At 36.5% G+C, this 25120-nt stretch overlaps 2 protein-coding genes across 2 annotated transcripts; both read right to left on the reverse strand.

Moving 5' to 3' along the window:
• Nucleotides 1–768: 768 nt before the first annotated feature.
• On the reverse strand, nt 769–8856 carry LOC106105845 (glutamyl aminopeptidase-like). The gene is made up of 11 exons (XM_013286301.1): nt 8787–8856; nt 8134–8356; nt 7540–7628; nt 6676–6773; nt 6165–6303; nt 5817–6003; nt 5254–5398; nt 4201–4349; nt 3270–3356; nt 2520–2628; nt 769–1338 (listed from the first exon to the last, which is right to left on the reverse strand). Exons 1-11 carry the CDS (start codon nt 8848–8850, stop codon nt 1213–1215), a joined length of 1416 nt encoding a protein of 471 aa, XP_013141755.1. The 5' UTR covers nt 8851–8856; the 3' UTR covers nt 769–1212.
• A 685-nt stretch (nt 8857–9541) lies between these two features.
• Nucleotides 9542–24619, reverse strand: LOC106105846 (leucyl-cystinyl aminopeptidase-like). The gene is made up of 16 exons (XM_013286302.1): nt 24475–24619; nt 23483–23539; nt 20096–20239; nt 19119–19200; nt 16779–16909; nt 16059–16231; nt 15174–15280; nt 14578–14685; nt 14150–14222; nt 13280–13452; nt 12603–12682; nt 11896–12008; nt 11084–11241; nt 10586–10679; nt 10118–10224; nt 9542–9683 (listed from the first exon to the last, which is right to left on the reverse strand). The coding sequence occupies exons 1-16, from the start codon at nt 24536–24538 to the stop codon at nt 9542–9544; spliced, it is 1806 nt and encodes a 601-aa protein (XP_013141756.1). The 5' UTR covers nt 24539–24619.
• Between the last annotated feature and the right edge of the window lie 501 nt (nt 24620–25120).

Raw genomic sequence — 25120 nt, forward strand, 5'->3', positions numbered from 1 at the left:
CGTGTAAAATAGGTGATCGAATTTTGTTCCCTTATCTGACAGTGATGTCTTTTTTAAGCTATCTGAGCCTCTATTAGCTAGTAGTGGGACAGGCCCTTAGGCTTTATAGAAATTCCATCGGGCGTTAGAGATAATAATGTACAAGGACAAATTATTATTGACTGAATAATGAATGAAAATAGTAAAATCACTTCTGTTTGTTTTGTATTGGCGATACTAGAAAATACACATGCCAGTAAAAAGGTAGTAGCTTGTATGTCATAGCTACTGGCACGAGTTTACATATACCACTAAGATAATTAGATCGTGCTATAGTTTGTCTAAATAATTTAGATTAGTTGGACAATTCACTTCAAAAGTAGGGATGGGTTGTGTAAAATAAGTCATGAATCTTATCGATTTTCGATTTTTATTCTCATAGAAGTTGGAATCGATAGATTTATAGTTATAACTTATGAATGTAAAAAAAAAACTGTTTTCTCAAATTAATAATGACTAACAAATAATACGAGTAAACAAATGTTTATTACTACTACAGCCATACGTAATCGAATTGCATTTCGCTATTATTTCTGTCATCACTTAATTCTCTACATTATAATCAATACTAGAATTGTCCTATAAATTAGTTAATAAGGAAATAATAATTTTAGTTGAGTTTGATAATTATTTAAACCGAATATCGATAGTTCATAATTGTTCGCTGCGTGTATCGTCACTACGATACCTGTCCATTAAGTACGTCAGTCTTCATACAAATTGAATTCGATACTTCATGCGTCATTTATCAAACTTATCTATCTTATTTAGACAAACTATAGTTACTATTATTATTTTCGAACACAGTCTCAGAGATACAAAGATACCGTCGTGGAGGACATCATCACCATTAGTTACTATTCGTATAAGACTATAGCTATAACGTGCCAGTATCTAACTATACCAGTTACTGGCATATGCATTACCTATTTTTTTTTATAAAATATTAGTAGATTTTTGTTAATTTACTAATATTTATTGAACCATTCCAACTAAGATTTATACTTGTGCTAGGATATGGATAGTCGAATGGCGGGATTCAAACCCTCAACAAGATGGTTATTGGAACCATTAGGCTATTGGCGCTTTAAAATATATATGGTCTTTTTGACCGATATCCCAAAAGAAGAAGGTACCCAATTCGTCTGTTTTTTGCTGTTTATTTCCGAACGTTTATCGTTTAACAGCCTTGAAATATCTAAGAAGGTCAGCATCAGCTTTCGGCACCCAGGCCGCGTTCAGAGCTATCGTATCCAGTGCTGCTGCAGCACCTCGCTCTTCGCCAAATAACTCTTTAAACTACAATAAAACAGTATCTTAACCACAGAAGTGAGACATTCTTTAGTTAAACACTTGTTTTAACCCTTAAATGCATTTTTTATAATAGAAGATGGCAAACGAGCAAGCGGCCTGAATCCACCGAAATGTAAAGCGACCGCTGCACAAAGACATCCGCAATTGCAGCGCTGCCTACCCTTCATTGACGGAGATGCACATAAAGAGGACATTTCCCCTTCCTATGCGTCTCCTCCACGTCAAATCCACTTTTTCTTCCCACCCTTTCCTCTTAAGAAAAGGGTGAAAAGGGAAAGGGACCTAAATTAAGCCTCCGACGCCACATTCATCAGACTGTACGCGGAATTGCTTCCACTTCACCCTGTTTTCTGTGTGGTAGTGGTATTACTGGGGGCGAACCGACCCTGCAGTGCGAAGATGTTAAAGCGGGCTCTACCACTGATAAATGATGCATAATGATGCATGCAACTTCTCTTCTTTAACCAATAGATTTAAAAAAAAAAATTTTTTTCTTTATTTTTCCCTTGATCAATTCAATTTACTACTCGTTGCAATTTAGGGTAAAAATCATGCATTTAAGGGTTAACTCTGATATTGTTATATCACACATCTTACTAATATTATAAATGCGAAAGTTTAGATGGATGTTTGTTAGAGTTTGTAGCATAAACGGCTGAAGGGATCCTGATGATATTTGGTATATGTAGAGGATAGTCTGGAAGAACACATAGGCTACTCACTTTTTTAATTCCATGCAGACGGAGTCGCGAGAGTAAGCTCGTTTATAATATTAGTATATATACTTGAAAATAATTTAATTTTAATAATTCTGTAAGAGGATATTCTTAAGGGAGTGGATTATGGCTGATAGAGATGTATGGAAGATAGAGAAGGTAAGGTGTAAAAGGTTAGAATGGGGGCATGTTATGAGGGATGAATCGCGTAACAAGGAGAACGTTAGTTATGAGTGTGGTACATCGGTAGAGGTAGACATAGAAAGAGATGGACTGCGTGGAAGGAGAGATGATGAAGGGAGTGATGACTGAGATGACGTATGATATAGTTATGGAGGACAAAAACCTTTTGCGCCTTACGGGAGTAGGAAGATGATGTTGATGACAGGTGTATGGCAATTTGAAGAATTCTGTAAGTGTGTCACTGCGTGTTTCTTGAAGTGTACTCACCCGCCAGTAGTCTGTGGGGAGGTGCAGACAGCGCGCGGCGGCGAGCAGCGCGGCGGGGGGCAGCGCGCCCGCCGACACCACGCGCCACACGCCCGCCGCGCCGCGCCATCTATACATAGAGCATAGCAATGCTAACTGTTCCCCTGCGGCTATACTAATATAATATCCACGGGTAAAAGGAATATTTGTTTCAACCGCCATTTTAAGCGATATTTACTATATTTGTAAAGAAATTAACATTTTATTTTAAAAACGGTTTCTAAACGATTGTCTATGGGTTGAATGAATGTTGTCTATTATTTGAAAAGCGACCTTAGAGGTATGGTATATTATTAAAAGACGATAAAATAGAAACTTAAATGTTGTTTCTTTATTAGTTATATAGTTATGTTAGTTGATAAGGTATTTTATTAGTGTAAGTTTAGCCCTCTTTAACATCTTCGCACTACAGGGCTCTCAGCAATACCACGACCACATAGAAGACAGGTGTGAAATGGAAGCAATTCCGCGTATTGATGAGTGTGGTGCCGGAGGCCTAATTTTAGTCCCTTTCCCGTTCCACCCTCTTATAAAGAAAGGATTGGATGGGAAAGTGGATTTGATGTTGGAGAAGACGCATAGGGGAAATATCCTCTTTATGTGCGTCTCCGTCGACTTAGGGTTTATGGGCAGTCGCTTCGCCATTTTGGCGGATTCAGGCCGTTTGCACGTTTTATATAAAAAGCGGGCTCTACCACTGGTTACACTTACTTGCAGGCGCCGGCGCAGAGCGCGCTCGCCCACGTCTTCCAATCACGACCTCGTTCTGCTTCGCTTGATAGTACCGTGAATGCAAACCTAGGAATATACAGAACTAGTTGATTCCGTGCTTTCCACATCTTCTATCTTCTAGAGTATTTAGTATAAGTTTATTAAATTGTTTTTTTTTTAGTAAATTAAGGTTATCATGAGAGTTAATTAAATTTATTTAATATTTAGTAAAGTATAGTGTACCAGATAGATTAAGGGATGTCATCTTTCGCCAATAAACTGTTTTTGGCAGTTTGGCGAATTTATTTATATGTAGAATTTGTATGTACTTTTTAAATAAATAAATTTAAAAAAAGGGAAAGAAATTATTAAAGAAAAAATAGACTAGTATGTATAATAAAATTAAAGTGTCTGTTTCTCGTGTGCATCTACTTGTTACCAGCGACCTTCCAATCAAAGTCCCATCCAAATCGCTCCTCCAGTTTCAGACATAGTGGTCCGGTCGTCATTTTGACAGCGCGGAATTAAAAAAAAGTAGCCTATAACATGCTCCTCTATGTGAGCTACCCTTCAGTGAAAGTCCGGTCGAAATCGGTCCAGCCGTTTCGGAGATTACCCGGAACAAATGCTTACGGACAGACAAAATATTTTTAAGTGCGATTTTCGTTATTACCAACGAAAATACACAACTTCCCCGAAATCTGTAATTTTTCTTTTGACAGTACAAATAGACACTTCAATTTTATTATATGTATAGAAGATAGATATAGATTATGGTACTGTTCCACAGTACATAAATGCTTTTTTTCATATTAATTAAATTACATTTCATGGGAGCCTTGAAACCTAATCCCCTATCAATAACAAAACATTTAGTGCCTAAATACCAAACACATTACAATGCTCTACTATCATGTTCTACCAATCTTACCTATAGAAAAGCCAGTCGTCAGCCGCCGCAGCCAGCGCTGGCAGCAAATTCGTAGCGCGGACAGAGTGAGAGGTCTGAGTGAGGAGTTCCTTCCATACTCGATGCCACGCGGCCGCGCCCCGCGACCTCACCCCCGCTACTAGCGCTGCCTGGAGTAAATGCGCGGTTTACACTTAGCCAGTGCAGTTGGTAAGTAGTGCCCATATGACACTTGGCTACTATGGAAGATAAGTAGTGTCCGGTTCACACGTAGCCAGTACAGTTAGTAGTACCAAGTTCACGCTTGGCCAGTACAGTTGGTTAGTCGTGACTAGATCGCAGTTGGTTAGTAGTGACCAGATCACAGTTGGTTAGTAATGACTGGATCAAACTTGGCCAATACAATTGTTTAGTAGTGCCCGGTTAAAACTAGGCAAGTGCACTTGGTTGGTAGTACCCGGTTAACACCAGCCCAGTACAGTTGGTAGTATTTCCCGGTTCATATTTGGCCCGTACAGTATGGTACTAGAGCCCGATTAACACTAGGCAAGTACAGTTGGTAGCATTGTCCGGTTCATACTTGGCCAGTACAGTAGGTTACTAGAGTCCGATTAACACTAGTCAAGTACAGTTAGTTAGTATTGCCCGGTTCACACTTGGCCAGTATTTAGTAGTACCGTCAGTACAGTTGGCCAGTTGCGACTGCAAGCGACGCTAATTGACGCCTTTTAGTTTCCAGTCAGTCAATTGACCATCCAATCAGAGCGCTTCTGACCAACTGTACAGGTCTGTTAACCGCGCATTACACTAAATAACTGGACCGTATATTGACTGGCTCAGTGTGAACGCTAACTGGCATCAGTAAGTCCATACTATCTATATCTGGCGGTCGCAACTGTCTCACTATACTGACCAAGTTTGAACTGAGAATGATGCACTGTTCACATGAGTGATAGTCTATTAACTTCCGTAATTAGTAATAACTGGACTGGCAATCTGGTATAATGTGAACAATAACTGACGCCAGTAAGTATAAACTATAAAATTGTTAAATTAGTAGATATAAATACTTACTTCTTGATATATCTCCGGTATAGTTTCATTGTTTTCAAACCAAGCGTCAAAGAGTTCTAAAGCTTGGTTAGTTATGTTCTCATTCTCCCACTCCACTCCCGCCATGAGAAGAGCACCACTCAGCCAACTGAGGAAGAGAATAGTCCTATAGAATACCTTGAAATAACAATACTCATGAGTTATAGAATCCCGACTTAAATGGTGGAATACTGATGGGTTATAGAATCCCGACTTAAATGGTGGAATACAGCTAGATTATAGAATACCGACTTTAATGGAAGAATACTGATGGGTTACAGAATACCGACTTAAATGGCGGAACACTATTGGATTAGAGACGAGCGACCTAAATGTAGAATTATTGTTGCGGTTTCTCTAGTGACTAAGGTAAGATGTGTTTTTTATTTATTGGATAAAATTGCAATAAGCTGTGTTCATTTTTAACATGTCAAAAATAATTTGTAGAATTGATTTAACAATGATTAAATCACTTTTCAGTTTTGTTGTGACAAAATTAATAGAATACAGACTTAATGTGATAAATAAAATATTATCCCACTCACAGTTGATCCTCACTCAAACCAGCTGCTTCTATCTGTTGCTGGGAGTACACTTCCACGTGGTGCAGCTGACTGAGCAGTCTGTTGAGATGAGGCGCGGAGGCTGACAGACGCAGCAGCTCCTTCCACCAGGAGAGGTGGGTGAGCACCACCCGCCATGGCGCCCAGTGCTGCTCCGTACTGAGACGCGCTAGAACCATCATCTTTTTTGTCCTATTCCCGTTGGGAGCAACAGATTTTTATCCGCGAAAACTCTATCATACGTCATCTCAGTCACTTCCTTCATCTCTTTCACACAATACGTCTCTTTCTACGTCTGTTCCTCCTAATTCCTGAAATCATTTAACTTACCAGCAGCCGCCATTGCCCTACTGGCGGGCAATCTCCCAGCGCGACTCAATATAAATGCATCGTCTAATAATAGAGCTCTCTCCGCTGGTATTCCATTATCATATAATTCAGCTGCACGCTGAGCTAGTATTTCTGCTGACTGGAAAATAAACTGGTTATTAGTAGAAAAAAACGTTAATTAGACAACAAGGCGAACATTTATGGGAAGTTCATATTAACTCTAACTTTTTTTTTATAATACAAGGTGGCAAACGAGCGTGCGGCCACTTGAATTCGCCAAGAAAGCGAAGCGATCTACAATTGCAGATGCATTGCCTACTCTTAATCGATGGAGGAGACGCACATAAACAGAATATTTCCCCTTCCTATGCGTCTCCACCGTCAAATCCCGTTTCCCTTCCCAACCTTTCCGTATAAGAAAGTGATTGGAATGAAAAGGGATATTAAGCCTCTGGCACCACACTCAACACACTTTCAGATAATAATACTTATAACATTAGTATAGACAAACCTCTCCTTCAGCATGATCTTGCGGAGCGACTCTGTATAGCCCTCTCGCTCCCACATTGTACCTCACCCACTTGTGTTTGCCCAAATCTGGTATTACCACTGGAATAAGGTAAATGTACCAGTTATTGACGTAGCGTAGGACCATTTAAGGTAAATGCACTATTTATTGACGTATTGAAGTACTACTCAAGGTAAATGCACTATTTATTGACGTATTGAAGTACTACTCAAAGTAAATGCACTATTTATTGACGTATTGAAGTACTACTCAAGGTAAATGCACTATTTATTCACGTATTGAAGTACTACTCAAGGTAAATGCACTATTTATTGACGTATTGAAGTACTACTTAAGGTATATGCACTATTTATTGACGTATTGAAGTACTACTCAAGGTAAATGCACTATTTATTCACGTATTGAAGTACTACTCAAAGTAAATGCACTATTTATTCACGTATTGAAGTACTACTCAAGGTAAATGCACTATTTATTGACGTATTGAAGTACTACTTTAGGTAATGCACCACTTTTTTATAATGTAATGTAACAAACGAATTAGCGGCCACCAAAATCGTCGAAAGGGAAAAACGACCGCTGCTCATAGACATTTGCAATTATGCATTCCCTCCCCTTAATTGACGGAGGAAGAGACTTACATAAAGATAATATTTCCCCTTCCTATAAGTCTCCTCCACTATAAAACCTACTTTCCCTTCCCTTAAACTTATAATAAAAGGGTGGGAAGCAAAGAGATTCAATCTAGGCCTTCGGCATGCAGTTCTTGACGTATTGTAATATTTGTATATTGTATTTAAGGTAAATGTACTAATAATTGACGTTTATAAATTCTTATTTACTTACTTTCAGTTTCATTCATCCATATTAAATGTGTTACATTTTCCGCCCAACGAGAAGTCCGATGAATTTTCGTGTCATTATTTACTTCATACCTGAAAATAAAGCGAAATAACTTTTTATTTTTTTTAATTGTAAAAAAAATCAAAATACAAATAAAATCTAAGAATAAACATATCGTATATCAATCAGAGGCAATGTAACTTTCTAATGGTGAAGAGTTTTTTAAAATCGCCCAAGTAGTTTTTGAGTTATTTCAATAGATACCAAAATACAAATCTTTCCTCTTTATAATATTAGCATAGACATCCGTCACTGCTGTTTATATCTTTCTAACGGTGAAAATAATTTTAAAATCGTCCCAGTAGTTTTTGAGTTACTTTAATATACACAAAAATACAAATCTATTATCTTTATAACATTAGTATAGACATCAGTCGCTGATCTCTATAATAATATCTTTATAATGGTGAGAGATGTTTTGAAATCGTCCCAGTAGTTTTTGGGTTTGTCCGTTGTACCAAAAAATCCATCCTCTTCGCAGTACAGTTTATGTAACTATATGATGTTTTTTTTTTATTTTAGTAGAAACCAACTTACCAAGTTCCATTATGGATGCTTTCAGTTGTATTTTTCCATACTCTTGTTATATTTTCCTCATCGTTACTTTCTATTGGCCCGACTGAGAATGTAACAGGAATAACCCATTTAGGTAAAGGTGGGGCTTTTGTTGTCTTTATTGTTGTTCGTTTTGTTGTTGTTGTCGGTTGTGGTGTTGTTGTTGTTGCGTTTATATCCTCTTCTATTATCTCCGTGAAGTTTTCTGTGAAGGAAAAAAATATTTTTTTAATTCTCAAAGTATCAAAATTGTTTAATACTATTTGGTGCATATTTTACTATTTTGTTAAAGAAGGGTGAAGTTATATAGATTTTCTTATTAAAAAGAGGATCAGTTTATTTTTTATACGTAAAGTATAAACTCAAAAACTAAAGGGGATTTTTTCAAAAATTCTTTCACTATTAGAAAGGGAAATTATAATAACTTGAAATCTACAAAATACTAAGTTTTTACCAGGTTTCAAGTTAATGAAGTTAGTTACATATATTAATATAATAAAGGATTTGTATTTTTGCGTGTATTGGAATAACTTAAAAACTACTGGACTTTTACCTTCATTTTATTACTAATTTTTAATTTTACGTGGACAACGTCGAGGGTAACAGCTAGTAATTAAATAAATGCCTAAGCTTACCAGGTTCATAGAACAATTCATCTAGATCAGCTCTGAGCTCCATTGTTAAGAGGCTGTTCATCATCACAGGCTCCGGGTCTGGTGGCTCAGCGCTCATCACGAATCTGTAACCAGGTGAAGTGTATAGACGAAGTCGCGGACAAAAGGCAATTTAATAGTCACTAGTAAGACCATTTGTCGTAAGAATTTTTTGTATTAACGCAATGGAACCCGAGGGTTATATAGGGTTGAAAAGGTTATTGGTCTTCGAACGTGGATAAGGTAAAGTAAGGGATATTATTAGGTACATTATTCAAAATAGTTACATTTATTTATCTATATGCTATCTACACTAAAATCTTACTTCTTAGTAATATTATAAATGCGAAAGTTTAGATGGATGGATGGATCGATGGATGTTTGTTGCAGTTTGTAGCCTAAACGGCTTAACGGATTTCGATGAAAATTAGTATAGGGGATAGTCTGGAAGAACACATAGGCTACTTTTGTTTTTTTTTTTAATCCCATGCGGACGGAGTCGCGGGCGAAAGCTACTTACCATAAAGATTTGTTTGTATTGATATAACTCAAAAACTAATGGCCAATTTCAAAAATTCTTTCACAAAAAAGCTATATTATGCGTAAGTAACGTAGGCTACATTCTATACTATTTATCATAAGAAATATCATTTATGTGCGTCTCCGTCAATTAAGGCAACGCATTTGCAATTACGTATGTCTATGTGGTTTTCGCCAATTCGGCGAAAAAAAGATAGTTACCGTTCTTGTCTTATAATAACATCAGGTCCTGATATCCTCGTGGATAATAAAGGATATCCAGCTTTGTCACACCAGCCGTCCCACGCGTGCGCCGGAGTGTCTTCTGTACCATTCCTTTGTAACGCTCGCCAGAGGTCCCTGTAGATACCATTAAATCATCATCACCAGCTATAGGTCCCCACTAAGGGGGAGCCTACCCTAAGTTAGGGATTAGGCCATAATAAAAGTATGACTAGGCCATAAAAAAGTGTAACTCGGCTATTAAAAAAGTATGAATAGCCCATAAAAAAGTGTGACCAGGCCATAATCAAACCACGCTGCACTGCAGATTAATAAAAATATGTACATATGAAAGTTCGAAAATCACAGGTACAGAATTCGAACCCAAGACCCGTAGATTACAAGTAAAGTGATCAAACTACTGAAATTGTTATCCAATGTCAAAAACCTTTGTCAATTCTGCATTTGAATTTTGACATTTACAAATGTTAACGATAAAATAAATAAATATGCGGATGCAGCCGCGCGGGAACAGCTAGTAAACACAGATTAAACTATAGTGCATGCTATACCTAGCGTCAGTGCTGGAGAAGCGATGTTCAGTGAGCAGGCTGGCGAGCGCCGCGCGGCCCGCCGCCTCGCCCGCCGCCTCTATCGCCATACTCACTATCGCTGCACCCTATTTCCCCACACATTTCATTAAAAATCAATAATTTAGGCTAATTTTACAATATATCACTTAAAAGAAAGGTAGATATCGAATGACACAGAAAAACATCAAAATTATAATTTAATTGAAATACAAAAATGTTTATTTTAATGAAATCATTAAAATATCAGAATGTCCATTTTAATGAAATCATTGAAATATCAGAATATCCATCTTGAATCAATATGAAATCGTTAAAATAACAATATGTCAATTTTAATGACACCATTAAACTAATAGAATACCAATTTTAATGACATCATTAAAATCATAGAATAGTCTTAAATACTATATTCCAGTAGAATTTTCTAAAAATTATCTTAATTTATACCTTGTGTAGTGATAATTCTTCAGCCGTCGATTCAATATCGGCTCGCTCTAATCTCGGAGTCGCGACCGCACGTACTGAATAGCTCGAATCCAATCTGTAAGGAATATAATAAAATATATATTCAAAACATATTAAAACACAAATACAAAGTGTTATGAGTTAACTATACCCGTGTATGGCCGTTTTTATTTACCATCAAATATGGCCTTTAGACTTTAGAATATTGATAAATAGATTAAAGCTTTGTCTAATTTAACTTAACAATATACGAAATAAAACATATAAATATAGGGCTGGCTAGGGTAGCACAGTTGAGCCGCCCAGGGCGCAAGACAAAATGTTGACACACTATACTTTTTATGCATCCTTCCCAAAAATGCTAAGAAAGGGGGCGTTGTAGAAACTAAGCCAAGGGCCCTTATACCGCTTAAACTGACCACAAAAGTGTACTAGTTTAATCTCTTTATATGAAGCATGTATAAGCAATACAAGACTTACCTAAGCGCAGGTAACACATGATCTAAAAGCAGTGCGTCCTCTTCCCTCTCAGCGGTCGCGTCACTCAGCGGTGTTGCTTTCTCGCTCAGCACTGACGTCAGCGCCTCCATCAGCCACTGAGAACTCCACCAGCGAGGGGACACAAGCCCGCCGAACCACTGCCACATACAACAGTAGTGCAGCCGGCTTTGACATTCGCACAACTGGCGGGAAGTGGAAGTAATTCCGCGTACACTCGGATAAGAGTGCCGGAGGAGGCTAAGTAAGACTAAGGCTAAGGAGGTCCCTTTTCCTTCCCTCCCTTCTTTTATACGAAAAGGATAGGAACGGAACGTGGATTTGACGCTAGAGGAGACGCATAGCAAGAGGAAATCGCATCCGCTATTGCGAATGTCTATGGGCTGTCGCTTCGCCATTTCGGCGGATTCAGGGAGCCGCTTGCTAATTTGCCACCTTATAATATAAAAAAGCAGAGTCACATGGTGACTAAAAGGACACTTATGTCCGGTTTCCAATCTATTTTTTTTTCGATAGTGCTTACAGTTTGACAAATTATTAAATGAGGTTCCAAACTATGTTAATTGAATCATAATCCATTGAAACTTAACACTAATCACTAGGTAATCACATAATAAATGGACACTTCAGAAATCCAACATTAAAGACTCTGAGTTCAACTACAGACAAAACCCCTATTAACTAATACTACTATATCACTCTGTGGGAGAATACAAAATTAAATGACAGTCGAAAACATTACAAAAAAGGAAATTTTTAGATTAAAAAAATAAATGAAATCATTTGTAACTTACTTGTTGTGCTATTAACTTAGCAATAACTTTAGTGTCAGTGAGCGTGATTGGATCTAGAATAATTAAACCCCATCCCTCAGAATAGGGGTTGCTTCCATCGACCACGACTATATCTGTTGAAATTAAAAAAAAAATAACTATTAATTTATTACTCCAAGGAAACTAATTTCTTAACGCAACGTGCAAGATTTCATAAGATCTCAGTTGACAATATAATTTACTAGTTTTCGCCCGCGACTCGGTCCGCGTGGAATTAAAAAAACAAAAGTAAATAGTCTATGTGTTATTCCAAACTATCCTCTACATCTGTGCCGAATTTCATCGAAATCGCTTCAGTAGTTTAGTCTACTCCGCGTTTATCCGTTGATTATGTGTCGTAAGTTTCTGTTTCGACCGAAAAGCAAAACAAGGCCGAAAGTTCGGTTTCTGTTTCGGCAAAAAAGAGAGGACAAGGCCGAAAGGTTGCTTTCAGTTTCGGCAAAAAGAGGATAAGGCCGAAAGTTCGGTTTCTGTTTCGGCAAAAAAGAGAGGACAAGGCCGAAAGGTTGCTTTCAGTTTCGGCAAAAAGAGGACAAGGCCGAAAGTTCGGTTTCGGCTTTGTCCTCTCTTTTTGACGATATTAAGATCTTGTAAGCGTTGCGTTAAAACAATGTTTACGTTACATTTACGTTACGTCGCTATGTAAAGGTCTCTCATGTTAGACTTACCGAACTTAGGCAGTGGATATGAAGTATTCAGTTCATATGCGAAGAGTTGGATAGTTCTTTGCACCCAATCCAGAAGAGGCCTACAATAACAATTGATATTTTGACAAGGAATATTCGAAGATTTAAAATCTCAGGAAGATTTAAAAATCATATTAGTTAGTTAAATGGGAGTTTTTTAAACTAACCGTAACTTAGTTTCTAGTACGAGTTACCGCTTGATTTCTTTAATAAATACCTAGTTATTGTACATTTTTGGAGAGTTATGAAAACGGCCGTGTTTTAAAAAAAATCTGCCAGTCAAGTTCCATAACGATTTTTTTTATTAAGCTTTTCAGTGGAAGATAATTTCAAAAAATATTGAAAATAATGGTTTTTTAGCTCTCATTTTTAATTTGGATAGATACTTGATGTATCCAAATTATGATGTTTTAGTGTAAAAGGTTAGAGTGGTATAGGCATGTTATGAGGGATGAATCGCATGTTACAAAGACAACGTTAGTTATGAGTGTGGTACACCGGTAGCGGTAGACATAGAAAGAGATAGATTGTGTGAAAGGTGACATGATGAAGGGAGTGATCACTGAGATGACGTATGGTAGAGTTATGGAGGACAACAACCTGTTCCGCCTACGGAAGTAGGATAAGGAGAAAGATAATGGCGCCTTAAAGATACTTACCCAGACTCATCAAGAACTGTTTCCTGGTCACTGTACAGGCTGATCTCAGTTGGCACATCTGACTCCGTGTCATCGGTGGCATTGATTGGAGCCGCTCGTCGCTGCAGGCGGCATACCGCCAATGACATCATGTGTGGTGGCATCGGCGGGGAAAGAGAGAATTCGTCTTGTAACTGTTGGATAACCCAGTTAACAGTCTAGGGTTCGAATGTGTTCCCATAACCCAGATATCGGACAGGAGGAACACCGCTGGGTAAGTGGGTATTCCGGCCACGTATGTTCTTTTGGCTATCGAGTCCCACATATGGGGATATTGGGATGCGTAAAGGCATTTTCCCAGCGAGAAAAAAAGGGTTCGAATTCCAGTTTTGTGGATAAAATTAGTAAATCTATAGCTATGTATTAATTGGTAATCAAAATAAACATGGTTTCTTTAGATAAATTAAAACGTCAAAATTGCAAAAGTTACTAAAGGGCGGTTTCTCAACTACATTTAACAATTCTTTAGTGTTAAGATCGATAACTTCATGTTCGTTTCCGGACTGTGTAACTTGAATATAACTCGGTTAAAACTTAGGTCAACTCAATATTAAAGAATCGCTAATGCTGGGTTTCTGAAGTTACCATTTATTTTATCATTAGTGTTAGATTGACAAGTTCCAACGGAATAAAACTCATGTTACGTAATTCGAAAACGTATTTCATAAATTTATCGAACTAAAACCTCTATCGAACGGTTAGATGTAGTTAAGACACCAGCCATAAGTAAAAAATAGTAAACATCAGTAACTTAATATAAGAAGTTTAAAAGAGATGAAATTATTTAGATTTCATTGACATTTTGACATCTGTAAGTTTAAAAAATCTTACCAATCTATGGCCTAAATAAAAACCGGCCTCTTCTGTTGCAACTATCGGCATATTAGTCAGAGATACGTGAAACCTGAAAAATTATAATTATCACAAACTTATAAATAACTAACTGTTACCGTGCGGCTTCATCCGCATGAAATAATAAAAAAAAATATTGTTTACATTTGTCAAATACTCAATTACTTGTCAAATACTTTGCTTCCTTAATGTTGGCAGCTTGTAGTTTATAGTCTCTTTCCCACATGAACGGTTTTTTTCCAATTTATTTACCCCCTAAGTTAAATAGCGTGTCGTGAATGTAGGACTTATTAAAAATAGGATTAATCAAAAATATGCTGTGATCCTACGCCACGAAGTAGTGTGTTTACGCTTTATTATATTAGTATAGATAATGTATTTATTTAGTAATTTTGATAATAAATTACCTATCTCTAACAATTGTGAGTTTAAATGTCGCTCTCAAATGAGGTTCATCTAAACAAGGGAAAGCTGAACGAGCGTGCGTCAGCCAAAAACGAGAAACCGCACATCGTCTGAAAAAACAATAAAAAAAATATAAAAATGAATAATATTAGATATTAAGTAAAATAAGAAATAGGAAACTTGAATAAAATTGGTCATTAAAAACGGCCATAGTCCGGTATAGTCTAGTGGCACCGACTTGAAAGTTATACTTGATTATGGCCGTATTTTAATTTTTCAACCTTTATAAACAAGCTAAATTTTACTTTAATCTCCGCATGTAATTAAAAAAAATCAAAGACAAGTAGCTTATTTTAATAATTTTATTACTTACTAATATTATAAAGGCGATAATTTTGTCTAGTGTTGGCACCGACTTGAAAATTATACTTGATTATGGCCGTATTTTAATGTTTCATGTATCTTTGTAAACAAACTAAATTTTTCCCCAGTCTCCACGTAAATAGTAAGACAAAAATATGCTTTTCTTGGTTCGTACTTTTTTGACAGTGCGGACGGAGACGCGTGCAACAACTAGTGTATATATGAAAAGACTTACCGTCTGTGTGTTCCGGTTAAAAAGAAACCCCTCTGTTTGTCGCTTTTACCTAACTTTGTGATGTAACGAAGACTTAAAGTGTAGTTGTATTTGCGTCGGAGTTTTTCCTTTAAAAAGAAACAAAAATATTATTTAAACTAACAAATTATAGTTTGTCTAAATAAGATAGATTAGTTTGATAAATGACGCATGAAGTATCGAATTCAATTTGTATGAAGACTGACGTACTTAATAGACAGGTATCGTAGTGACGAAACACGCAGCGAACAATTATGAACTATCGATATTCGGTTTAAATTATTATCGAACTCAACTAAAATTATTATTTTCTTATTAATTAATTTAGAGGACAATTCTAGTATTGATTGTAATGTAGAGAATTTAGCGATGACAGAAATAATTTTATTTTTATTTATAAAATTATGACACATACATTTTTACACAATACAATAAGTAACATGCAGATAATTTGTCCTAATTATAGGTTTACACGGCATACATAGAAAAATAACAACAACAACAGTAACAACAGTAGACAGAACATGTTTTTATCTTTTTTTTTATTGAACCCAAAAAGTAAAAATTAAATTTAAGTGATAACCTCACGTAGATATTTTTTAAATGTTGGTCGCTTTCTCGCAAGAACTTTTTTTTTCAATTACTTCCCCCCTAACCTTAATAGCGTGAAAATATATAGCCTAAAGCGTGACGTAACTGTAGGGGTTTTTATTAAAGAAAGAATTATTTAAAAATATGCTGTGATTGCTGACATCTTAGGCCACAAAGTATGTGTTTACCCTTGATTATATTAGTATAGATATATTACCGTCTCTTTCAATCACCTTAAAAAAATAGAGATAGCATTATACAATTGCGAATACTTACTTTGAACTCAATATATGTTTGATCAGCCGGCGGGTAGTCTAAAGTCTTCACTATTTTTGGTCCTAACGAGCCTCCACTTTTGAACAATGCCCTCTCTGTTACATTCATATCTCTCACATTAAGGACTAAGAAACCAGTGTCGCGGTCCACTCTAAAGTCTATAGAGACTTCACCTGTTAAAACATAAATAATTTTTAAAACAGTGTTAGAGCCCACTTAAATATTTTCTCACGAGCAAGCGGCTGCCTGAATTCGCCGAAATGGCGAAGCGATAGTCAATAAAAATCCGCAATTACTGCGTTCCCTACACTTTTTTTAACTAATATTATAAAGAGGAAAACTTTGTTTGTAATGAACTCAAAAACTATTGGGCCGATTTCAAAAATTATTTCATCATTAGAAAACTACGTTGTCAGTGAGTAACATAGGCTATGTTTTATATTATTTCATGGACGGAGTCGCTGGCGAAAGCTAGTCTTATATACTCTCCTTTCTCTAATATAAAAAAAAACATACAGACGAATTGAGTACCTCCTTGTGGAAAGTCGGTCAAATACTAATATCATAAATGCGAAAGTTTAGATGTATGGATGTTTGTTAGTTTGTAGCCTAAACTGCTGAATAGATCTCGATAATTGTCTGGATAACAGTCTACTCAATTCTGTTCTAATTCCACGCGAAGTCGCGGGCGAAAGGTAGTGAATAATAAAATTTCCTTACCACGTAGTTCTCCTGTCGTTAGATTTGGATGTAGCCAGAGACTGTAATGCTTTGGTATCATAAATGTAGGAAGTCGGACTCCACGCCAAGGAAACACCGCGCCATTAGATGCTATTCTATCTCTATACTCGCTGTATAGAAATTATACTAATATTATAAATGCAAAAGTTTAGATTTTTTTAATACTATAAGGTGGCAAACGAGCAAGCGGCCTGAATCCACTGAAATGGAAAGCGACTGCACATAAACATCCGCAATTGCAGCGCTGCCTACCCTTCATTGACGGAGACGCACATAAAAGAGGACATTTCCCCTTCCTATGCGTCTCCACCGTCAAAACAGTGGTTTTAACAGTGGTAGTGCCCGCTTTAACATGTTAGCACTGCAGGGCTTGCCCCCAGTAATACCACGACCACACAGAAGACAGGCGTGAAGTGGAAGTAATTCCGTGTTTCGTCTGATGAGTGTGGTGCCGGAGGCCTAATTTAAATCCCTTACTCCTTACCACCCTTTTCTCATAAGGAGAGGATGGGATGGGGAAGTGGATTTGACAGTGGAGGAGATGCATAGAAAGGGGAAATATCCTCTTCATATGCGTCTCCTCCGTCGGATAAGAGTAGGCAACGCATCTGCAATTGCGGATGTCTATGGGCAGCGGTCGCTTTGCCATTTTGGCGGGTTCGGGTGTTCGCTTGCTCGTTTACCACTTAATGTTATAAAAAAAAATCCGCTTTTTCTTCCCATCCTCTCCTCTTAATAGGGTGGAAAGGGAAAGGGATTAAATTTAGATCTTAGATGGATGTTGGTTAGAGTTTGTAGCCTTAACAGCTGAACATATTTCAAAGTTATAGTCTGGAAGAACACATGGGCTACTTTATTTCCACGCGGACGGAGTCGCGGCAAGCTAGTATTAGATATATGACATATGAAAGACATTTAAGAAATATATAGACTTGACAGTGAATGTTTTTTCACCGGTAACTTCTTTGAAAGGTACTATGGTGACTACACTAGGGTGATTAGGACATAGTCAACCACGCTGCACTGCGGGTTGGTTGACTTCACACATATCTTTGAATTTCTTCGCCGATATGTGCAGGTTGCAATATGTTTTCCTTCACCGTAAGAATGTCGGGTAAATTATGTACATATAAAAAATCTATAATCACAGGTACAGCAGGATTCGAACCCAAGACCTGTAGATTACAAGTCAAGTGCTCAAACCACTGAGCCAACTACGTTTCCTCTATGTATTTTTTTAATGTCTTTGATAAGTGTCAAAGTTATTTCAAAAATTCCTAGAATTTTTTTTTTATAACATAAGATGGCAAACGAGCAAGCGACCACCTGAAACCGCCAAAATGGCGAAGCGATTGCCCATAGACATCCGCAATTACAGCGTTGCTTACCCTTATCCGACGGAGGAGACACACATAAAGAGGATATTTCCCCTTCCTATGCATCTCCTCCACCGCCAAATCCACTTCCTCTTCCCAACCTCTCCTTATAAGAAAAGGATGGTACAGAGAAAGGGACTTAAATTGGGCCTCCGGCACCACACTCATCAGACTGTACACGGAATTGCTTCCATTTGACGCTTGTCTTCTGTGTGGTCGTGGTATTACTGGGGGCGAGCCCTGCAGTGCTAAGATGTTAAAGCGGGCACTACCACTGTTATATGAGACGGCACTGAATTTGACAACATAGTACCTGTCAAAGAAGTTAGCGGTGGAATGTTCACTGTCTAGTCTATATTTTTAAATGTCGACAACTATTGAAAGTACAGTGAAAAAGACAATACAGTTCACGTCAAAATACACATTAAATTATAGTTTGTTTAAATAAGATAAGATTAGTTTGATAAATGACGCATATGAAGTATCGAATTCAATTTGTATGAAGGCTGACGTACTTAATAGACAGGTATCGTAGTGACGATACACGCAGCTAACAATTATGAACTATCGATATTCGGTTTAAATATCGAACTCAACTAAAATTATTTTTTTTTATTCACTAATTTAGAAGACAATTCTGGTATTGATTATAGTGTAGAGTATGAATTTAGCGATGACAGAAATAATAGCGAAATCCAATTCGATTACATACGGCTGTAGTAGTAATAAACATTTATTTACTCTCATTATGGTCATTATTAATTTCTATAAGAATAAAAATCGAATATCGATAACATTAATGACTGATTACACAACCCATCCCTACTAAATTTGAAATGATTTGTCAAACTAATCTAAATTATTTAGACACACTATATTGAAAGTACAATGAAAAAGACAATATAGTACACGTCAAAATACACATAAAATTAACTACACTTACTTATTAGCAGATGCAACACTAGTTTCCGGTTCAGTAGGAAGTTGTCCCGGTATAAGGGGAGTGCCGCCAGCGCAGGGACAATCTGTAAATAAAAAAATGATATTTTAACTACAGGGTGTTCGGTATAGGGTCTGACAAACCAAGTGACCCATTTGGCCAAAAAAAGATTCTTGATTGTATTTTTGACCGACTTCCCTTGGGAAGGTACTCAATTCGTCTGTATGATTTTTCATGTGTGTTACGGCATAACTCCGCCGCTAGTGGACCGATTTTGATAATTCTTTTTTTATCCGAAAGGGATTGCTTGCAGGTGCGTCCCATTTTTTTGGTTGATTTTTGGAGTCAAAGACTAATTACGCAAAGAGTATACTACCGGTATACCGGTAACTTTTTAATGGTATACCTTTTTAATGGTTTAAAGAATTTTCAAAATCGCCCTAATTGTTTTTGAGTTATTTCATTACAATCAAAGTTTTCCTCTTTATAATATTAATATAGATGAAGGCAGACATTTTAAAAGTATAGACGAGATAGTGTACAATTTTTCACCGGTACTTTTTATGAAAGGTAACATCAGTTGTCAAGTTTAATGCCGTCTCGCGTATTGACATGTAATAAAACATTTTACTAAATTATAATAAGCTCCATCTTTTGTTATAAAATAGTAAACATTTAAATATTATTTAATGCCATCTATCAGCAGTTAATTTAAATAAAAATGCCTCAAATGAAGTGTCAACTATGCCAACTCTATAATTTTTTTGAATCTATGGGTCAAGGGCAAGTTAATGGTTTATTTACGAAAGTTTAAAGGCCTGTCCTGCCTGTCCCACCACTGACTGATAGAGGCTCAAATAGCAGAATGACGTCACTGTCAGATAAGGTAACAAAATCCGAAATTTCCATCACATATTTCACACGTTGTTATCAGACAATTTACAATTCGGTGGGACAGGCCCTAAATCTTTTTTTCTTACCTGGTTGTGGACTTGCGTATACGACTATTAATGCAGTAGCAAATATAGCTGTAAAGACTAATGCGGTGAGACACAGCGCTTTACGCTGCGAGCAAACAGCTACAGGTGCCTCTAGTTCCCTCGCTTCTCTCGCTTTGTCCGTATCTGGAAGACAGAGATAGCAAACTTGATCGATATATTCGGTATAAATACGTCACTATTGTTATTGCGATGATTGGAGTTGGTAGATAAATCAAGGACTTAGTACTGGTGATACAAAACCTAACGTGTGTAACCTGCACAAGCTTGAGTTTATTTTTTGGTACGGTGTAGTATACTTTTATATCTAGGCCATGTTTTGCGACCCGAAGAATACGGCCTTCTTCAACTAATTATGATAGATAACGTCGCAAGCAAAAGACGCGCTGGAAGAAAAAAGAAACCGCGGTTGCGAAATATCAAGAAGTGGACGAACATTGCCAGCGTAGAACACCTATTTCGCTTGGCACAAGACCAGGAAAAGTACACTGAGCTGACGGGCAAACTCCGTTAATGGAGAGGCACTTAGAGAGACAGAGGGGTATACATTTAAGTTAAAAAACTGAAGCCCTTAAGCCTTAAGCTAATAAGTATGGATAGTTAGTTTGTGTCCAACACGGCTCATATGTTAAGAACACTTTAGAAACCTTGGACTTATTTAAAAATGCTTACATATAAGATTTGAGACTCTTTTGAATACACTTTAGTTTGTGACCTCCAGATTGAAAAGATAAGTGTGATTTGGCTCACAGCCGAAGACTAAATATCAGTGAGATTTAAAATGACGTCAACGCCATCTATTGCTAACATTGAGATACAGTGCATTTAATAATTTTTTTACAATAAACCACGAACGCCGAATATTGAAACATTTAAATATGTACATCTCAAATGATAAGACCACACTTGGAGCATGCGCACACATTTGACTAAACTAAATGTTGTGCGATTGTCGATTGTTTCAAGCCTCCAACTGTTTAGTTGCTCAACTAAAAATCGTGTGAGTAGTGTAACCTCAATATAAGCTCATAGGAACATTTAAATAATTTAAATTCTTCTTCTTTTCTAATGGCTGGAGACCTAAAAAGTGTAAAAACTCCTTGAACAAACCGAGACTTAAAAAGTTATGCGATAGTTTAGTCAGAGGTGTGGGTGTGCGCTTTAAGCAGCGCTTACAAAGTATTTAAGATTAACTATTACGATTCAATCAAAAACTAGTCAACATAGGAGTCTAGTAGTGCGAATTTCATACGAAGTCTTTTTTTTATATCATAAGGTGGCAAACGAGCAAATGGCGAAGGGATCGGTACCCATAGACATTTAAAGTGGTAGAGCCCGCTTTAACATCTTCGCACGAATTGGTCGGCTCGCCCGGTGTAATACCACGACCACACAGAAAACAGGCGTGAAGTGGAAGCAATTCCGCGTTTCGTTTGATGAGTGTGGTGCCGGAGGCCTAATTTTGGTCCCTTTCCCTTTCTACCATTTCCTTAGAAGGAAAGGATGGGAAGGAAAAGTGGATTTGACAGTGGAAGAGATGCATAGGAAGGGGAAGTGTCCTCTTTATGTGCGTCTCATCCTCCGTCAATTAAGGGTAGGCAACGCATCTGCAACTGCGGATGTTTATGGGCAGCGGTCGCTTTCCATTTCGGTGGATTCAGGCCGCTTGCTCGTTTGCCACCCTATATTATAAAAAAAAAACATTTGCAATAGCGTATGCGTTGCCTACCCTTGATCGACGGAGAAGACGCACATAAAGAGAAAATTTCCCCTTTCCATGAGTTTCCTACGCCGTCAAATCCATGTTCCCTTCCCATGCTATATATCCACTTAACTGAATAAGACGATAAAATACCAGAATTAAAAACCTATATTCTTACAGCGTTATAAAACAACTGCGTTGAATAATATTAAAAAGTTTTCCTGCATTTCACAAAGTAATACGCACGCGATCCTTTCGCCCTTTTTTTAATTACCGCGTTAATGAGGTACTCATTCCATCTCACGCCTCTACGTTACGTAGAGTACCGTCAGCATAAAAAGAATCTTACGATAGTGTGTCTAAATAATTCAGATTAGTTTGACTATTAATGTCACATTTAGTAGGGATGAGTTGTGTAAATTCAGTCATGAATCTTATCGATATTCGATTTTTATTCTTATAGATATTGGAATCGATAGATTTATGGTTATAACTTATGAATTTAAAAAAAAAAACACTGTTTTATCAAATTAATAATGACCATAACAAATAATGAGAGTAAATAAATGTTTATTACTACTACAGCCGTACGTAATCGAATTGGATTTCGCTATTATTTCTGTCATCGCTAAATTCTCTACACAATATTAGAATTGTCCTCTAAATTAGTGAATAAGAAAATAATAATTTTAGTTGTGTTTGATAATTATTTAAACCGAATATCGATAGTTCATAATTGTTCGCTGCGTGTTTCGTCACTACGATACCTGTCTATTAAGTATGGCATTTACCTTCATACAAATTGAATTCGAAACTTCATATGCCTCATTTATCAAACTAATCTATCTTATTACAAACTATAATATTATAAATGCGAAAGTTTAGATGGATGTTTGTTCTAAAAAACATCCATGTCAAAGTCAATGTTACAAACTCTAGTTTGTACCCCAAACGGCAGAAGTGATCTCGAGAACCTAACATGCCGTAAGTACGAGGACTCTCTGTATGTTATTATGAGGCCGCCCGGGTCTGGGAATTACAGTCTAAAGAATGTAGTTATAGTATACTAGTTTATGCCCGCGACTCCGTTCGCGCGAAATTAAAAAACTGAGTAGTCTATGGGTTTAGATTATCCTCTACATCTATGCCAAATTTCATCGAAATCCGTTCAGCCGTTTAGGCTACAAACTCTAACAAACATACATCCATCTAAACTTTCACATTTATAATATTAGTATGATTAGTAAGATAAGATTATGCCAACCGTACATCGTAAGGACTCGTAGTGTTAAGGCGTGTCGACGCGTATATTACGAAAAGAAGTAAATAAAATTAAAAACGATACATCTAACAATCTAAACTATAATTATAGCAATAGATGGCGCCACAAAACCTTTTTAATTGCAATAGTTAAATGCTTTCAGTTGATTTATTTTGTACTAGCGTTCCCCCGCCACTTCGTATGAGAGGAATTAAAAAAACAAAAGTGAGTAGCCTGTGTGTTCTTCCAGACTATCCTCTACATCTATACCAAATATCATCGAAATCGGTTCAGCCGTTTAGGCTACAAACTCTAACAAACATCCATCCATCCATCTAAACTTTCGCATTTATAATATTAGTAAAATAATAAAGTAATAATTAATAGTAACTATGTTATAACTCACCCGCAAGAAAAGCCACGTCGTCCAAATCCTGATCAACCATGTTTCGCCAAGCGGCGGCTGGAAATAAAAATATACATTTAAAAAATTAATAAAACAAATTGACAAGAGTGCATTTTCCAGCAACTACTTAATGTATACTAAGTTAATTTAATTTTGACTAAGTAAGAGCCCAGCTAAGTTACCATTAGTATTTCTGATTTAATAAATTTAAGAAATGCGTTTCCAAACTTCGTAACTTGCGTTTTACTCAATAGAAACATAGCTCGAACTAATGAATAGGAACAGGCGAGTTCCACAGAGATTCCGGAATCCTCTTCTACTAGAGGCTGCCCATCGAGGAGGTTTTAGTGGGTTCCCAACATAATCCTATCTTCTTCCAGAAGAAAGGTTACTTTTAAAGATTGACTTCATAGTATCACAAAAAAAAATAAAAAAAAGAATTGACAACATGGAAGAAACTCAATATAGTGTGTCTAAATAATTTAGATTAGTTTGACAATTCGCTTCAAATTTAGTAGGGATAGGTTGTGTAAAATCAGTCATGTATCTTATCGATATTCGATTTTTATTCTCGTAGAAGTTGGAATCGATAGATTTATAACTTATGAATTAAAAAAAAAACTGTTTTCACAAATTAATAATGACCATAACAAATAAAAAGAGTAAATAAATGTTTATTAGTACTACAGCCGTACGTAATCGAATTGGATTTCGCTATTATTTTTGTCATCGCTAAATTCTCTACACTATAATTAATACTAGAATTGTCCTATAAATTAGTTAATAAGAAAATGATAATTTTAGTTGAGTTCGATAATTATCTAAACCGAATATCGATAGTTCAAAATTGTTCGCTGCGTGTTTCGTCACTACGATACCTGTCTATTAAGTATGGCATTTACTTTCATACAAATTGAATTCGATGCTTCATATAAGTCATTAATCAAACTAATCTATTTTATTTAGACGAACTATAGTGATTTATAATTTACCTTTCGCCGAGCCGTTTCTATCGGCTTTGTATTTGCCGATGGGCTCCATCTGAATGCCGTCCATTTCACGTCAGCCACGGCATCACGAGAACTAACTGCGTACAAATACGTCAACATAAGAAATAAATATAAACATATAAATTTAAATGCGTATAGATAAAATAACGTATTTTTATAATCATTTGCCTCCATTATAACAAAAGACAAAAGTTTTTACTACATTCAGCCACGCGACACACAGTTCAGAAACAAATAAACATAAAAATTATTAAAAATTTAAAAACATAAGGTAGTTAGTTATAAAATTAAGAAACATTTTAAAACGGTTTTTAACCAAAATATTGTTACATAAATGTTTTGTTATAAAATGAATATTAAACAACTATATTTTTAAAACGTTTTTCCTTCTTTTTGAAAAAGGCACAAGCTATTGTTACATTCAGCCACTCGTTCACAAACACGTGCCCCTCTAAAGGGTGTTGGTATGCACGCTTCATTTAATCCCTTTGTAAGTTTGCATTTTACCACTGAAACGCACATTGGGTCGAGAAAAAAAACCGTAAAATATAGAAAACTTTAATTTAAATTCCACGTGTTTTAAAAAAAAATTAAGTACAGTATAAACCGACTAATAAAGAAAGATTTT

This window comes from Papilio polytes, unplaced genomic scaffold (assembly GCF_000836215.1).
Source record: "Papilio polytes unplaced genomic scaffold, Ppol_1.0 DF822622.1, whole genome shotgun sequence".
Taxonomy (NCBI): Eukaryota; Metazoa; Arthropoda; class Insecta; order Lepidoptera; family Papilionidae; genus Papilio; species Papilio polytes.

Excerpts from the sequence above, each read along its gene's own strand:
- LOC106105845 (XM_013286301.1), bottom strand. The coding sequence starts at position 8,850 with ATGATGAACAGCCTCTTAACAATGGAGCTCAGAGCTGATCTAGATGAA. Across the intron at positions 6,304-6,675 it reads AAGATCATGCTGAAGGAGAG|TCAGCAGAAATACTAGCTCA; the intron begins GTTTGTCTATAC and ends TTTATTTTCCAG. Across the intron at positions 2,629-3,269 it reads CTCTGCGCCGGCGCCTGCAA|ATGGCGCGGCGCGGCGGGCG; the intron begins GTAAGTGTAACC and ends CTCTATGTATAG.
- LOC106105846 (XM_013286302.1), bottom strand. The coding sequence starts at position 24,538 with ATGGACGGCATTCAGATGGAGCCCATCGGCAAATACAAAGCCGATAGA. Across the intron at positions 19,201-20,095 it reads ATACGCAAGTCCACAACCAG|ATTGTCCCTGCGCTGGCGGC; the intron begins GTAAGAAAAAAA and ends TTTTATTTACAG. Across the intron at positions 10,225-10,585 it reads AAGAATTATCACTACACAAG|GGTGCAGCGATAGTGAGTAT; the intron begins GTATAAATTAAG and ends GTGGGGAAATAG.